At 34.1% G+C, this 16971-nt stretch overlaps 1 protein-coding gene across 4 annotated transcripts in view; it reads left to right on the top strand.

Moving 5' to 3' along the window:
* The window catches only part of CENPK (centromere protein K), a 48087-nt gene extending 35157 nt beyond the window's left edge, over positions 1–12930 (top strand). The window contains exons 6-10 of one of the 4 annotated variants that reach the window (XM_021673200.2): positions 86–168; positions 270–368; positions 704–830; positions 7309–7362; positions 12207–12930. In XM_021673200.2, the coding sequence (XP_021528875.1) occupies positions 86–168; positions 270–368; positions 704–830; positions 7309–7362; positions 12207–12287 (444 nt within the window). In that variant the 3' untranslated portion in view covers positions 12288–12930. Of the gene's footprint in view, positions 1–85; positions 169–269; positions 369–703; positions 831–7308; positions 7363–8498; positions 11056–12206 lie in introns of those variants that run through there. The other 3 variants (XM_012462270.1, XM_064376015.1, XM_012462271.3) reach the window with 3 other exon arrangements.
* Positions 12931–16971: the final 4041 nt, after the last annotated feature.

The raw sequence follows: 16971 nt of genomic DNA, 5'->3' as shown, positions 1-16971 counted from the left end.
GACCACTATGTAAATTTCACTGTCATTCAGAAACAAAACTATAGGATTAAAGACTAAGCAATTAATTTGAATTATTATATTCTAGTTCCAAAAATTGAGACATGATCTTGAAATGGTATTATCCACTATGGAGTCAAAGAATGAAAAGTTAAAGGAAGACTTAGAAAGGTATGTTTGTATTATAATTACTATTGATCATTCACATATGTTGAAGTGGCGTTTAAAGTTTTATTTGGATATTGCTTGTTTTGTTTCTTCCACGTCGGAAGGGAACAACGGTGGTTGGATGAACAGCAGCAGATAATGGAATCTCTTAATGTACTACACAATGAATTGAAAAATGAAGTTGAAACATTTTCTGAATCAAGGTATTAATTTTATGTTCTAGGTTTCTAAAATAGGAAAAGTATTTTATTTTTTGTGTTATGTGAAATACAGATGAATGTAAATTTTACCAGGAATCAAGAGTCTTGCCCTAACTTTTGTCAACTATTAGCTATATGATCTTTTATGAATGACTTGACTTGACTGTACCTTTGGTTTCTCTACTTGTTATATAGACAGTATTATTTTCAAAAAGCTAGTTATTTGTTTTGAGCAAATGAAATTTTAACAGTTTTTTATTAACTTTGTGAATAACTAGTTACATGTGCATATGTGTTTTATCAGTCAAATGTTTCTCTTAATTTTTTAAATTTATTAGAATCTTTAATGAGCTGAAAACTAAACTGCTTAAAGTAAAAGAATATAAGGAGAAACTCTTGATTACCTTGGGTGAGTTTCTAGAAGACCATTTTCCTCTGCCTGATGGAAGTGTTAAAAAGAAAAAGGTAAGTTTTAGAGAAGACATTTTTGAAGATAATAATTAAAATTATTTTAGGTAAGTTTAAAAGCAAATATTTAGTTTAAAGGTATACACATGTATGGAAATATGCCATTATCACATTATATTTACTGAAAGACTAGAAGCAACCTAATTATTCAATAAAATAGGATTAAGTATATGCATATTTTTTGTGGGATGGGGGACAGAATTGAGACTCTGTCACCCAGGCTGGAGTTCAATGGCATGATCTCAACTCACTGCAACCTCTGCCTCCTGGGTTCAAGTGATTCTCATGCCTCAGTCTTTCTAGTAGCTGGGACTACAGATGTGCGCCACCATGCCCAGCTAATTTTTTTTTTGTATTTTTAGTAGAGAAGTGATTTCATCAAATTGCCTAGGCTGATCTGGAACTCCTGAGCTCAGGCAGTCTGCCTACCTCGGCCTCCCAAGTGGGATGATTAGGTGCTAGGATTACAGGCGTGAGCCACCACACACAGCCAGAGTATATTTTTTGTATTAAATACCATATGATGGGACAAAGTCAGCTTTTAATGCAATGTATTCAAAGAAGTTCAAGAAATACAACTTATTGTTGAACGAATAAAACACTGATGATTAAATTGTTTGAATCTAATTTATGTTAAAAAATTGACAGTGCTTATGTCAGAGCTAGGATTGTAGGTGTTTTTGTTTTTTTTGTGTGTTTTTTTTTTGCTTTTCACTATTTTTTCAATTTTCTGTGATGAATATGTGCAACTTTTTAAATCAAAAGAATGATGTTTAAAATTTGTAATAGATTAATGTCAGTTACCATTTGAATACTAGCTATAAGGAAATAAACCTTTTCTGAAAAAGCAAATATTTTATTGAATGACAGAAGATTGTGAACAGTTCTTTAATGTATATGATATTAATAAATAATACTTTTGAAATTGTAGTAATCATTGAATAATAATATGTTTAGTTTAATCATTTTCAGCATAACATCTTTCATGGCTCCCTAGGGAATGGAGTCTGTAAACTCCTTAGAAATCTCTTCATTAGGATTTATACTATGGACTTCTATCTCCTCATCCTCATCTCCAAGCATTCATCCATCTCTTACATGAATCCATTCAGCTTTGTCTCCAATCAACCTCTCACTTTTTTGTGCCTTATACATTCTATTTTTTCTGCCTAGAAAACCCATCTGATCTGGTGAGGATAGCACATTCCTACTTAAAATAGTTCAAACATCTTTTGAGTGAAACATTATGAAATTTAGGTGTTCTTTTACTAATTTTTTTTTTGACAGAGTTTTGCTCTTGTCACCCAAGCTTGAGTGCAATGGCATGATCTTGGCTTACTGGTGCAACCTCTGCCTCGGGTTCAAGCAGTTCTTCTGCCTCAGCCTCCAGAATAGCCGAGATGATAGGCGTGTGCCGCCACACCCAGCTAATCTTTTGTGTTTTTAGTAGAAATGGAATTTCACCATGTTGGCCAGGATGGTCTCAAACTCCTGACCTCAGGTGATCTACCCACCTCAGCCTCCCAAAGTGCTGGGATTACAGGTGTGAGCCACCACGCCTGGCCCAATTTATTTTTAATTTATTTTTATTTTTTGGGACCCAGTCTTGCTCTGTCACCCAGACTAGAGTGCAGTGGCATGATCTCTGCTCACTGTAACCTCTACCTCCCGGGTTAAGCGATTCTCCTGTCTCAGCCTCTCAAGTAGCTGGGACTACAAGTGCATGCCACTATGCCCAGCTAACTTTTTGTATTTTTAGTAAAGACAGGGTTTCACCATGTTGGCCAGGCTGGTCTCGAACTCCTGATCTCAGGTGATCTGCCCACCTCAGCCTTCCAAAGTGCTGGGATTACAGGTGTGAACCACCTCATCCCGCCTATTGATTTATGTTTTAGAGACGAGGTCTTGCTGTGTTGCCCAGGTTAGACTTGAACTCCTGGGCTGAAGCTATCCTCCCACCTCAGCCTCCACACAGTTGGGACTACAGATGTGAGCTACTGAACCTGGCTTTAGGTGTCCTTTTATTAACACTTATCAAATGTTTTTGTTAGTGTTGTTTATATCTGTCTCTCCCTTCACCCCTGTGCCCTGTGAGCCACTCGATGTGTTTAATTCTTCTTTGTATCTCTTCTATCTTGCATATCTTTTATATAGAACCTTCTCAGTTCATATTTATTGAATGGATATAAATATACTAGGAAAAAGAGAAAAAGTTCTGCTTGTTTTTGTTTTTATTATCTGTGTTCTTTTTATTCTTCCCTTTCTTATCTATGATTGTCTGTAGGCTTTACATTTGTTATAGAGTGTGTCTCCCATTCTATTATTGTTTTTTGCCTCTTATTTATTTGTAAAAGTATGACAGCCTTCTATTAACCATTTCATTAAAGTCATGATTCCTTGCCTCTTAATGATCTTAACCTTGCAACAGCTCACTGATGTATTTTCTGGTCCCAGTCTCCTTCATTGTGTTCAACTATTTTTTTTAATATACCTATTAAGCTCCACTAATAGAACCACAGATTTGAGGCTTCTTGAAAAGGAAGCATTGATTACCATGAGCCACTATGGGGTCACAAAGTCAGATTTGATAACTTCACTTCTTTTTTATGATGTATAAGAACTATTGATATGTGTTACAAAGTGATTCTTGTCTCTCTCTGTTTTTCTCTGTGTGTTTCTCTCTCTCTCTCTCTCTCTCTCTCTCTCTGTTTTTCTTTCTCTCTCTCCCCAACAATACTGTATGTATTAGTCTGCTTGGGTTGCCATAACAAAATACCGCAGACTGGGTGGCTTAAACAAAAGTTTCACAATGTAGAAGCTAGAACTCCAAGACGAAGGGAAGGTACTGTCAGGGTTGGTTTCTGGTGAGGTCTCTCTTCCTGGCTTGTAGATGATGACTTGCTCATTGTGTTCACACATTGGGCTCTTTGTGTACACAGAAAAGAAAGAATTCTCAAGTGTCTCTTCCTCTTTTTATGAGGAAACCATTCACATTGGATTAGGGCCCCATTCTTATGACCTCATTTATCCTTAATTACCTTATTTAAGACTTTATTTTCAAAAACATAGCTACATTAGGGCTTCAGCGTATGAATTTTCAGGAGATATCTTTTATTCCACAACACTGGACTTTATAACTCAGGTGTATGCAAAGAAGAAAGCTAAAAACAAAACTCCCTCCATCAGATCATTACCATTAGGTGAACTTTACAATAAATATTAGGTTAATGTCATTTGAGACATCTTGCTAAGCACATATACATATAGAACCATAAATGGATGGGTTGATGGATACCTGGATCAATGTAATTTTGTAAGTGCATAATAGTAAATGTAATTTGACTTAATTTTTTTTTTTTATTTTGAGACGGAGTCTTGCCCTGTCACCCAGGCTGGAGTACAGTGGCCGTGATCTCGATTCACTGCAACCTCTACTTCCTGGGTTCAAGCGATTCTCCTGCCTCAGCCTCTTGGGATTACAGTTGCACACTGCCACGCCTGGCTACTTTTTCTATTTTTTTTTAATTATTATTTAGTAGAGACGGGGTTTTACTATGTTGCCCAGGCTGGTCTTGATCTCCTGATCTCAGGTGATCCACCCACCTTGGCCTTCCAAAGTGCTGGGATTACAACTTTGAGCCACTGTGCCCAGCCTAATTTTACTTAAATTTGAGAGAAGAAAAAGAATGAGTGAAGTTGAACAGCTGAACTCAGATAAATATTTCTTTGCATCATTTTGGTTCTGGAGAGATCCTTTCAATATAAAGAAAATATGATAGGAAGGAAAGGAATATAATATAAAGGAAACAAGTAAATCATGAAAAACATGGAAAATTATAGAGTTTGTTTAACTTCATATCTCAATTCTAGACAGTTATTAGTTGACTGCTGTGAAAGATAAGAAAATTAACACTGTTTTTCCTATACCTTTATTTCTATTTCGTGTTCTTTTTACTTTGCCTGGTTTATAGCATTTATATTTTATTCAGAAAACACCATTTATATTTAGCCATATTTAGCCTTCATTCTACATTGTATCGGAGTCAATGCTCGTTATCTTTTACCATACATTTTTCAGTTCTTAAGTTTAATCCATCACTTGGTTTGATAGATTTCTTTCACAAGTAATTTGTTCAAGAATTCTTGGGTGTTTTAGTCTTTGGATTCTTGGATGGTGTAAAATATCTTAAGCATATTTTTTTAAATCTCAGGTTTTGTTAGGCATTGCTCCCTGTCTTCTAAAATGGAATGTGGTATAGAGAAATCTGAAGCCAGCCTATAGATGACTTGTTGATTCTGACTGTGTATCTGGAGAGTTCTTTAGCTTTGAACTAAATAACATAAGACTATTTCACAATATTGATTATTCAATATCAGTTGTCCTTTGAAAAAGATATGTTCTTTTTCTGGGCAGTTTAGTTCACATTTCATTTCATAGAAATTTTCTTTTATATATTTTTTCTGCATTTCCTTTGATTGTCTTAAGTCCTTATAATTTAATCTGCATCTTGTTTCTCATTTATTAATCAGTTCTGTAATTGTGCTGTCTTCACCACTAATCATATGCTCATTTATACCACTCTTTTCTTTACTAAAGTATTAGGAGACTTTGAGATCCTCTCTGCTGTCTTTATTAAGGAATCATATTTATTTTTGTTAGTGTTATTTTACTATTTCTTTAAATATATTTATATTTCTGCAAGGCTTTATAAGAATTCCATGGTAATCCCTGACTGGTATTAGGAAAGTAATAGGTGTCACTGTAGTAGACAACTTTATAATTAATTGAATGTCTGAATTCAAAACCTTTTGATTAGGATTAGTATTATCTTGGAACTTTCTAGCAGTTTCCTTTAGAGTCTGTCCTATTAAACATTTTTAACAATAACTTAGGTAAAGATTAGACTATATGGCTATCAAAGTTTACAAATGATGTGAAAGTAAGAGAGCTAGATAGTAAATATGTTGGATGACAGAATAAAGACTATATTTCTTAGCTAGTTAGGAACTAAGGCAAATAGGATGATTTTAAGTAGAAATACATAGGATATTTATGTTTAAAACATTACAGAATAAGAAAGACATTTTTAGCTAGATATATGAAAAACACTTTGGCATTTTAGATGATAGTATTCTTAGAAGTCCACAGGGAAAAATAGATGTCTGAAAGATAATCCCATCTTAAATTTAATGAATAGAATTCTAGTCTCCGTAATTATGAAAGTGGGTGTTCTTTTTTTCTTGGTAATCAAATCCCACCTAGGTCAGTGTGGGAGACAGGTTGAAGGAAAACAAAAGACAAATTAGAGCACATTCAGAGAATAACCATGGTATTTACAAGCCTCAAATTTATGCCATATGAATAATAATTGAGGTAGGGCGTGGTGACTCACACCTGTAATCCCAGCACTTTAGGAAACTGAGGTGGGAGGATCACTTGAAGTCAAAAATTTGAGACCAGCTTGGACAACGTAGTAGTCCCAGTTACTCAGTAGGCTGAGGTGGGAATATAGCTTGAGCCCAGGAACTCGAGGCTGCAATGAGTTATGATGGCACCACTGCACTCCAGCCTGGGTGACACAGTGAGACCCTGTCTCTAAAAAAAAGAAAAAATAATAATTGAAGAAACATATGGTGATTAATATGAAGAAGACAAGACTTGGGCCTTATAATAGCGGTCTTTAAATATTTGAGGAACTCTTGGGTAGAATTGCAATGAGATTTATCCTCTTTCATTCTAAGGAAGAAACAACTAATGAGTTAACATGACAAACTGTCAAGAGCTATATAGAAAGATCATTAAGTCTCACAGCATCATTTGGGGAATTTTTGTTGAGGGATTTAAATATTAAACTTTCTTTTATATGAATATATATAATGTGTATATCTATTACATGTTTATGGATAGTTTTGTCTCTTCCAGTAACTAGCAAAGTTTTCACTGTCTTAGAAGATATTTCAACGGCATTTTTATGAATCTGACCTAAATACAATGTTACTTACTTTCAGAATTTTTTTTTCACTTAATTATGAATATTTGATATTAGTTACTTTGTACCGTTACAACTAAGAAATACTAATTTTTAAAGTCTTGGCCACGTGCGGTGGCTCATGCCTGTAATCCCAGCACTTTGGGAGGCCGACGCAGGCAGATCACCTGAGATCAGGAGTTCGAGACCAGCCTGGCCAACATGGTGAAACCCCATCTTTCCTGAAAATACAAAAATTATCCAGGCTTGGTGGCGGGCACCTGTAATCCTAGCTATTCGGGAGGCTGAGGCAGGAGAATTGATTGCACCTGAGAGGCGCAGGTTGTGGTGACCTGAGATCACATCATTGCACTCCAGCCTGGGCTCCAAGAATGAAACTCTGTCTCAAAAATAAAATAAAATAAAAGTCTTGTAAATACAGTCTAATATTTCACCATTGGCAGAACTGAAGTGGTAATTATTTGTTATTCACATTTCTCTCAAAGAAAAACATTCAAGAATCACCTGTACAGCTGATAACACTGCATGAAATGTTGGAGGTAAGCGTCTTGTGTAGTTTGTTTTGTCTTGAAGCTGTCTCTTAGTCATTTGTGAACAATTATACTCAGACTTGAGAAACAAAAAATACTGCTTTAGTTCTTAAGTATTCATCAATCTTTATTTAATATATTTATTATAATATATCTTGGTATAAAATTAGTTTCTGTCCATTGTATAATACTGAGAGGAATATTGTTATTTTTTCAAAATAATCAGAATTTAAAGTCTGTCTCTTAATCATAGTCCCAAGATTTATTACAGGTAAAATGTTTGTCTAGGTATGAGCTGACAGGGTGAAAAAAGTTTTTTTAATGATGTTATCTAATATTTACATAGTGAAATCCTATGCTGTTATATCGACTCTTTAATTGGTAGCTCTGTGCTCTATATAAAATACTTAATAAACATAAAGATTCCATCCACAAAATTGTAGAAATTTTACAGTTTTTCTTAAATAATATGTCTCTTTTTTCATAATGTAAGTACTGAGTTTTCCAACTTTCTCTGATTTCACATGTACCTTCTTTTATAAATATCTTTGACCTTTTCAAGAATGTTTTTGAACCTCAACCAGATATTATCAATTATATTAAATACTTTGGAAGATCTTGATTGACAATTCATGACAAATTGGGCAGAGAGGAAAATGAAATGGTGTATGAAGAACAGGATATTTACCAATTAGTTTACCCCTTTTTAAGGTCATTGGTAAATTTTGAAGAAAGAGCGATTTCAGAAAATGTGTTTCATTTAACTTAAGGAACTAGGTGTTAAAATCTCTTTTTGGCCAGCTGACTAATTTTGGTTCCTCAGGATTTAATACAGAATATTATTGCTTTGAAAAGAAAATACAAATATTTATTAGATTCATAATTAGAATCTTTTAACATATTTCTAGCTAGTCTAGTTTATACTGAAACTAAGATGACTATTGTTTCTCATGGATTACTTAGCCTTTTTTTTTAAATAAAAATTGTCAGTCATGGAAATACTGAAAGGTATTACATGTGTAATTTTTGAGTAGGGTACCTAGTATGTACCACATGTGTTAGGCCATTCTCATGTTGCTGTAAAGAAATACTTGAGACTGTATAATTTGTAAAGAAAAGAACCTTAATTGGGTCATGGTTTGCAGGCTGTACAAATATGACACTGGATCTGCTCAGCTTCTAGGGAGGTCTGAGGGAGCTTTTACTCATGGCAGAAGGTGAAGCAGGAGCAGCCAGTTCACACGGCCAGAGTGGGAGCAAGAGGGAAGGGGAAAGGTACCACACACTCTTTTAAACAACCAGATCTTGTGAGAACTCATTATCATGAGAACAGCACCAAGGAGATATGCCAAAGCATTCATGAAAAATTCATCCTTATGATCCAGTTACCTCCCACCAGGCCCCACCTCCAACATTAGGGATTACATTTCAATATGAGATTTGGCAGGGGACACACCTAAACTATATCAGCATATAAAACTTGGCATTAGAATCCTAAGTTTGTCTTCAAGGCTCATATTGTCAGCAATAAAGGAACTAATATTAAAACTGCAGTTAGGTTAAAAATAAAACTATAATTAAAATTAGAAATGCAAACTAGGAAAGATTTGTACTAAAATAAGTACTAAAATAATCCATTGTTTTAAAATACAAATAATATTTAATTCTTTATCATGATACTCAAATGAGGCCAAAGCTGTTTTTCCCACAGGATGTGGGACTTGAAATAATTAATGATAGTTGAAAATTTTATTTCAAGAAATGAGATATTGATACAAAATATAATCAACATTAGAGCTTGATGGATTAATTTTATTTCTATGGCACTTTATAATTGTATAAATGATGCATTTTATTTTCCATGTTCCTTAAAATAATAGCATCTTTCAGTTACAAATTTGGCCTGACAATTCAGAGATACAGAGTCTAATCCAATATCCACCACTGTTTATGGGCCCCTGAGGAATCTCTTAACTCTTCTGGGTTCTAGTTTTGTAATTTGTGAAGACACTGTAAGATAACAAAGGAGACAAAATAATAAATGATCTACATTTAGCATTTTTCACTGTTTTATAACATTAGTATTCAAACAATTGTAAATATTTGTTTCTTGAAAAAATTTTTATAATGGCATTGTATTTAGGAAAGGCAGCTGATTCTCGGTTCATATTAGCAAGCTTTCCCAGGCTTGTTGGATCACAGAACCCTGTTTTTCAGGAACTAAGAACATCTTTAGGGAGTCTAATTCTATGGAATGCAGTCTGGAAAATGCTAGCCTATAGAATTTAATGCAAATACTCAAAAAACTTTTCAATTTGTGGTTGTAATTCCACTATATCCTTAATGAAGAAATCAGAGATACTCAGGATGAAGTTGAAGGAAGTGATGATAAAATTGACTCTCTTGAAGATTTGTCAGAAGAATAGATATTTTGTGGGGGATAGGACTAGTGATTTTTCCTTCAAGTAAAAAGACACATTTGCTCCCTTTCTTTTTAACTTTTTGTGTATTTTGTTAAATATTAATTTTTTAAGATTTTTGTCTTTATCCTAAAGAAGATACTAATCCCAAGAGAAGTGGGAGAATTGTAAATTCTTTCTAACCAATTTTTAGGAAATGTTTTCAAATTTTAAGACGCAAAAATTCACTCTCGAGCTTTTTTCATTCTCTAATATCCATAGTTCTTTAAAAAAGGAATTCAAATTTGTAGATTAAAAGTATTATATAAACAGTTGTTGAAAGAGAAAAGAGGTCAGTATTCTGTGACAAAAAACTTATTACAGCTAAATTGACTTTTTCCCAAGTAAAGTATACTTTGAATGATATTTTCTCCTAGATTCTTATAAATAGATTATTTGACGTTCCACATGATCCATATGTCAAAATTAGTGATTCCTTTTGGCCACCTTATGTTGAGCTGCTTCTGCGTAATGGAATTGCCTTGAGACATCCAGAAGATCCAACCCAAGTAAGATTAGAAGCTTTCCATCAGTAAAAGGATGTTTTCTTTTTTCACACAGTAAAAAATCTTAACATTCAAGTTTATTGGAACCACAGGACTATTTGGATAAAAAACATTATTTGCAAATTAATTCACATAGTCCATCTTCCCTTTATTGTTAAATGACATATGCTGCCATCTGTTATTCACTTTTACATTGTCCTTTCTTATTCATTCAGTGCTTTGGTGTTTTAAATTATATGGATAAGAATGCAGGTAGATTTTGTTCTAGACATAAAACATTTAATATACCTTATGCAATATTCTTTAGAAAATTATTTGTTAATTTATAATACTGCCAATATTTTCTTAAGAAGTATAACAATACCGTTTATGCATTTTAAGTTCCAATTGGTGCTTCTTTATATTTAGAAATTATAATGGGAAGGTCATTTAATTTGCAGATGGTTTTAAAATTGAGGTAACATCTGATGTAGAATGTGGCATAATTTAAAAATACTTAGCAAATTTGTTTCATATGTACTGCTTTATTTCTAAATTTGTTTAAAATTGAAATATGAAAAACTAATGGATAAAGCCAACATAAAATTGATGTTTTAGTTTGTATTATTAATATACCATGTGACCTTAATATTAGTCTACTCTGATTCTGCTAATTATTACCAACAAAATTGTATTCATGACATTTTATTAATCCTCTGTGAATTTTCTGTAAATAAAATTATTTCTAAAAATCTCTAGCTATTGGTGTTGTAGCATATTTTTATAATTAGAAAATATTTTTTAAAGATAGATAAATTAAGATATAGGACTCATTTAGTATTACATAAAAGCTAAATTAGAGAATCCTAAATCCATTTAGTATCATTAGTTTTCTAAGAGAAATTTCTGTTTACTTTTTTACTTGAAAGTACTTTCTGCTGTATATTATCCAGGTTTCTTGCTTATCTTAGTTACTTCATCTTTTCTAAAGTAAACAAATAATATTCCAAGTATACCAAATCCCTCTGTAGAAAATGCAAGTACTATTATATTTTAGGGAATGTAACTCTTTTAGGGGAAGATGATACATAAAGTACCTCCTAGAATACTCCAGTTGAATATTGAAGGAGGGAGCAACTTTTTACTCTTTGAAGTTGCTGGAGAGGGAAGAAATGGCAGTGTAGGTCTGACAAGAATTCTTCAGTGAAGATGGTACTGTTGTTGATGAAGCCCTAGCAAAACACTTTTGGTGTTTGCTAATGAAAACGTTAAAAATATGTAATCTGGCCAGGCATGGTGGCTCATGCCTGTAATCCCAGCACTTTGGGAGGCCGAGGTCAGGAGTTCAAGATCACCCGGGCCAACATGGTGAAACCTGATCTCTACTAAAAATACAAAAAATTAGCTGAGTGTGGTTGTGCATGCCTGTAATCCCAGCTACTTGGAGGCTGAGGCAGGAGAATCACTTGAACCTGGGAGGCAGAGGTTGCAGTGAGCTGAGATCTCGCCACTGCACACCAGCATGGGTGACGAGCAAAACTCCGTCTCAAAAGAAAAAAAAAATGGAATCCTTATGCTTGCAATGCCTATCAATAGACTGTATTTATCTAAAAGTTTTTATGGGTATGTCAATATGCTACCAGTTGCTAAATGTAGTGTACCAAATACTTTATTGCATTTTATGACATGTTGACTCAAAAATTAATGGAAAATTGCATGCTAATAGCTTACTTTTAATATTCTTAATACTTTCCCTAGTTTATTGTTTATCCTCCAACTTTGTTTTGATGGAATCTTGCTTCTTTTAGCATGTAGAGATGAAAACTTTTTAACTTAGTTTTGATTATACAAAAAATTAATGCAGATAATGGAGATAAAACTGAAATTTGCTTTGATATTTCTTATCTAGGTCCTCTCTGCCTGGGATAACCACTGTTTGATACATGCTATTATTTTTCATGTTACATTATCATTCTCTTCTGCCATTTGACTGTGTCCAGAAGTTCATTCATTTTAATGAATCTTGTTTTGTAGTAATCAGAGAGCCAATTCACATGATGGTGAATTGTTATGTATCTGTTTAATCCTGGTAAGAGAGCAGAGCCAATGGAATCATACAAGATGCTGGATTAAATTTAGAGAAGGCAGAAAAGTGAAAGATAAAAAGAACAAAAGAAAAGCAATTAATAGAAAACATTAACAAAGAGTAATTTATATCAATTAGTTTAAATATGAGTTGCCTAAATACACAGATACTCTCACAGTGGATTAAAAGGCAAGACTAAAAAGAAAACCACTTTAAAGATGGAGAAGGATTAAAAGTAAAGAGATGGAGAAAGATACATCATGTGTTATAGACTGAATGTTCATGTTCCCCCTTGCTCCCCAAATTTATATGTTGGAACCCTAACTCGTAGTGTGATAGTATTTGGAGATAGGGATCTTGGAAGATAATTAAGGTTAGATGGCACCATGACTAACATAAGGTTAGTACCCTTATAAGAAGGGACATAGAAAGCTTGCTGTCTTTGCCATGTGAGAATACAACTAGAAGGTAGCTGTCTGCAAATGAGAAAGAGAGCCTTCCCCAGAAATTGACTGTGCTGACACCCTGATCACAGACTTTCAGTCTTCAGAAATTTGAGTAAATGAAAATTTCTGTTGTTTAAGACACCCAGTGTATGGTAGCCTAGATAAACTATCATATCAAACTACATTCATCAAAAGAAAGCTGGAGTAGCTATATTAATTTCATACAAAGCTGGCTTCAGAACAAGGAAAATGATCAAGGATTATGAGAGGCATCATATGGTGATAAAGGGGTAATTAACATTAAAAAAAAGATACCATAGAAAGTATGTCTTTACAAGGGAATTAAACTAGAAATAATGAAAATATCTGGAAAATCTCAAAATATTTTGAGATTAAGGAACACGCTTCTAAACATGGGTCAAAGAATTGTCAAGAGAAAATACATTTTGAACTAAATAAATGAAAATACAAGTTATCAAAATTGGTGAGATGCAGCAAAAGCAGTGACTAGAGGGAAATATATAGTATTGAATGCATATATTGGAAAACATGAGGGATCTAAAATCAATATGCATCTACCTTAGGAAATTAGAAAAAGAAGAGCAAATTAAATCCATAGTAAGCAGAAGAAATAATAGAGTAGAGATCAATAAAATTCAACCAAAAACAATAAATTCAATGAAATGAATGAAATTCAATGAAAAGTTAAAATTTATAAAACTTTTTGTCATACCAAAAGAAAAAGCAAAAATTACTGAAATCAGAAATGAAAAGAGGTGCCTTTATTAACTCATGAACATTAGGACATTAGAAGGATAATAAAGGGATGTTATGAGCAACTCTGAGTGTGCAAATTTGATAACAGATGAAATGGACCAATTCTGTGAAACCTCACACAAGGAGAAATAACTGCTTAAAATAAATTCAATCAATTATGTGCTTCCAAAACAAAGCATTGGTCTCAGATGGTTTCACTAGTGAATTCTACCATTCAAGGAGAAAGTGATGCCAATTTTGTACAATCTGTTCTAGAAAATAGAAGCAGAGGAAATGCTTTAACACATTCTGTGAGGCCATATAACCCTGATAACAAAATTAGGTAAAGATATTACAAGAAAGAGCAACCACAGACCAGTATCTCTCATGAACATAGCTATACAAATTCTCAACAGAGTATTAGCAAATCAAATACAACAATATATAACAAAAAAATATATACCACAGTCAAGTGGAATTTATTTCAGGTATGCAAGGCTGGTTCAACGTTGAAATCAGTTCATATAATTTATTACATTATCACACTAAAGGAGAAAAGTTATATGATTGTATCAATAGATACAGATAAGCCATTTGACAAAACCAATACCTATTAATGATAAAGACAGACAAAATTATCAACCAGCTAGGAATATAAGGAAATCCTTCATAAAGAATATCTACAGAAAAACTTACAGCTAACATACTTAATGGTGGGACTTCAGATGCTTTCCCCTAAGAACAGAAACAAGGCAAGTAGATCGCATCCTTCCTATTTAATGTTGCACTGGAAGTTCTTGCTAATGCAATAAGACAAAATTCCTGTGTCTCAATGAAAAATAATTTGGAACTAAAATCTGAATATAGCAAGTTTACAGAGAATGTATGATTCATACACATTCAAGTGCTTTCTTATATATACCAGGGACGAACATTTGGAATTAGAAATTTCAAATATTTACATTAGCACCAAAAGAGAGTAGAGAAAGAGAGAAGAAAGAAAGAAGGAAGGAAACCAAAAAAAACCTTTGTACAAGATCTATATAAGGAAAACTACAAAAGTCTCATGAAGGAAATTGAAGACAGAAATAAATAGAAGGATATTCCATGTTCATGGATAGGAAGACTAAATATTTTTAAGGTGTTATGTCTTCCTAACTTTATCAATAGATTCAATGAAATCTCAGTAACAATCCCAGCAAGGTTCTTGTGCATATTGACAAAATTTTAAAGTTAATGAGGGAAAGACCCAGAATAGCTGCCAAGATTTTTAAGAAAAACAAAGTTGGAGGACTGACACTGACTTTGGTGATGACTTTTTATCTACAACACCAAAAGCATGATTCATGGAAGAAAACAGTAAGTTGGACTTTATTAAAATTAAAAAACTGCTCTGTGAAGGACACTGTTAAAATGAAAAGATATGCCACAACCTGGGATAAAAACTTTGCAAAATATATCTGATAAAAGATTTGTATCCACAATATACAACAAACTCTTAAAACTCTACAATAAGAAAAACCAATAAAAAAGTAGGTAAAATATCTGAGCAGGCACCTCACAAAAGAAGATATAGCAAATAAGCATGAAAAAATTGTTCAACGTCATATGTCATTAGAGAATTGCAAATTTAAATAATGAAATACCTCTACATGCCTACCACAATGGCTAAAATTAAAATATAGTACTAAAAGCTGACAGAGTAACAGGAACTTACAGCCACTTTGTGCTACAGTTTGACAGTTTTTTTTACAAAGCTAAATATAGGCTTACTGTAAGCATACCTTGAAGATACTGTGGGTTGGGTTCCAGACAATAAGCTACTTTTTTTGCTCATCTATGGCAAGTAACTCCTCATCTGTTCAAGTTGTATCATGAGATTGTAGTGATTCAGTCACATCTTCAGCCTCCACTCCTAATTCTAGTTCTCTTGATATTTCTACCACATTTTTAGTTACTTGAACCCCTCAGAGTCATTTATGAGGTTTAGAATCAACCTCTTGCACGCGCTTGTTAATGTTGATATTTTGACCTCCTCCCATGAATCACACATGTTCTTAATGACATCTAGAATGGCAAATAATTTCCAGAAGGTTTTCAATGAACTTGAAAACCCAGATCCATCAGAGCAGCCATCTCTGACCTTTTTGGTACCAGGGACCAGTTTGTGGAAGACAGTTTTTCCATGACTGGGGTGGGGGTTGGGGGAGTGGTTTCAGGATGAAACTGTTCTACCTCAGATTGTTAGGCATTAGATTCTCATAAAGAGCACGCAACCTTAATCCCTTACGTACAGTTCACTAAATGGTTTGTGCTCCTATGAGAATCTAATGCTGCTAATCTGACAGAAGGCAGAGCTCAGGCGGTAATGCTCGCTCACCTGCTGCTCACCTTCTGTGGTGTGGTCCAGTTCCTAACAGGCCATGGACTGGTACTAGAGCACAGGCAGAGTAGATTTTAGTATAATTCTTAAGGGCTCTAGGATTGCTGGAATGGTAACTAAGCATTGGTTTTAAGGTCACCAATTGCATTAGCTCTTAACAAGAGAGTCTTTTTGTCCTTTGAAGCTTTGAAGCCAGGCATTGACTTCTCTAGCTATGAGAGTCCTAGATGGCATCTTCTTCCATTTGAAGGCTGTTTTGTTTACATTGAAATTTTGCTGTTTAGTATAGCCACGTTCAGTTATCTTAGCTAGATCTTCTGGATAACTTGTTGCAGCTTCTGCCTCAGCACTTGTTGCTTCCCCTTGCACTTTTATGTTATGGAGATGACTTGTTTCCTTAAACTTCATGAACCAACCTCTGCCAGCTTCACACTTTTTTTCTGTAGCTTCCTCACCTCTCTCAGCCTTCATAAAATTGAAAAGAGCCAAGGCCTTTGGATTAGGCTTTGGCTTAAGGGAATGTTGTGGTGGTGTCTTAGTCAGTTTTCTGTTGCTTATAACAGAATAACTAAAACTGGATAACTTATAAAGAAGAGGAATTTCTTTCTACAGTTATTGAGCCAGAAAGTCCAAGGTTGAGAAGCTGTATCTTGTGAGGCCTTGCTGCTGGTGACTGAAGAATCTCAGAGTGTTACAGGGCATCACATGGTGAAGGGTCTGAGAAGAAGGTCTCTGTTCCTCTTGTTATAAAGCCACCAATCCCATTCCCATGATAACCCAATACTCAGTTAATAAATGGAGTAAGCCATTTTTCATTCATTAGAGCACAGTCCTCGTGACCTAATCACCTCTTAAAGGCCCCGCCTCTCAATACTGCCATGTTTTGTGGATTAAGTTTCAACATGGATTTTGGAGGAGACAGTCATTCAAACCATAGCAGGCTGGTTTGATCGTCTCTCCAGAAAACTAAAACTTTCTCCATTGATCAGCAATAAGGCTGTTT

This window comes from Aotus nancymaae, unplaced genomic scaffold, assembly GCF_030222135.1.
Source record: "Aotus nancymaae isolate 86718 unplaced genomic scaffold, 86718_ANA_hifiasm-v0.15.2.pri h1tg000014l, whole genome shotgun sequence".
In the NCBI taxonomy this organism is placed as follows: domain Eukaryota; kingdom Metazoa; phylum Chordata; class Mammalia; order Primates; family Aotidae; genus Aotus; species Aotus nancymaae.
The sequence above is the reverse complement of the archived record's forward strand: the minus strand, read 5'-3'. Positions and strand labels throughout refer to the sequence as shown.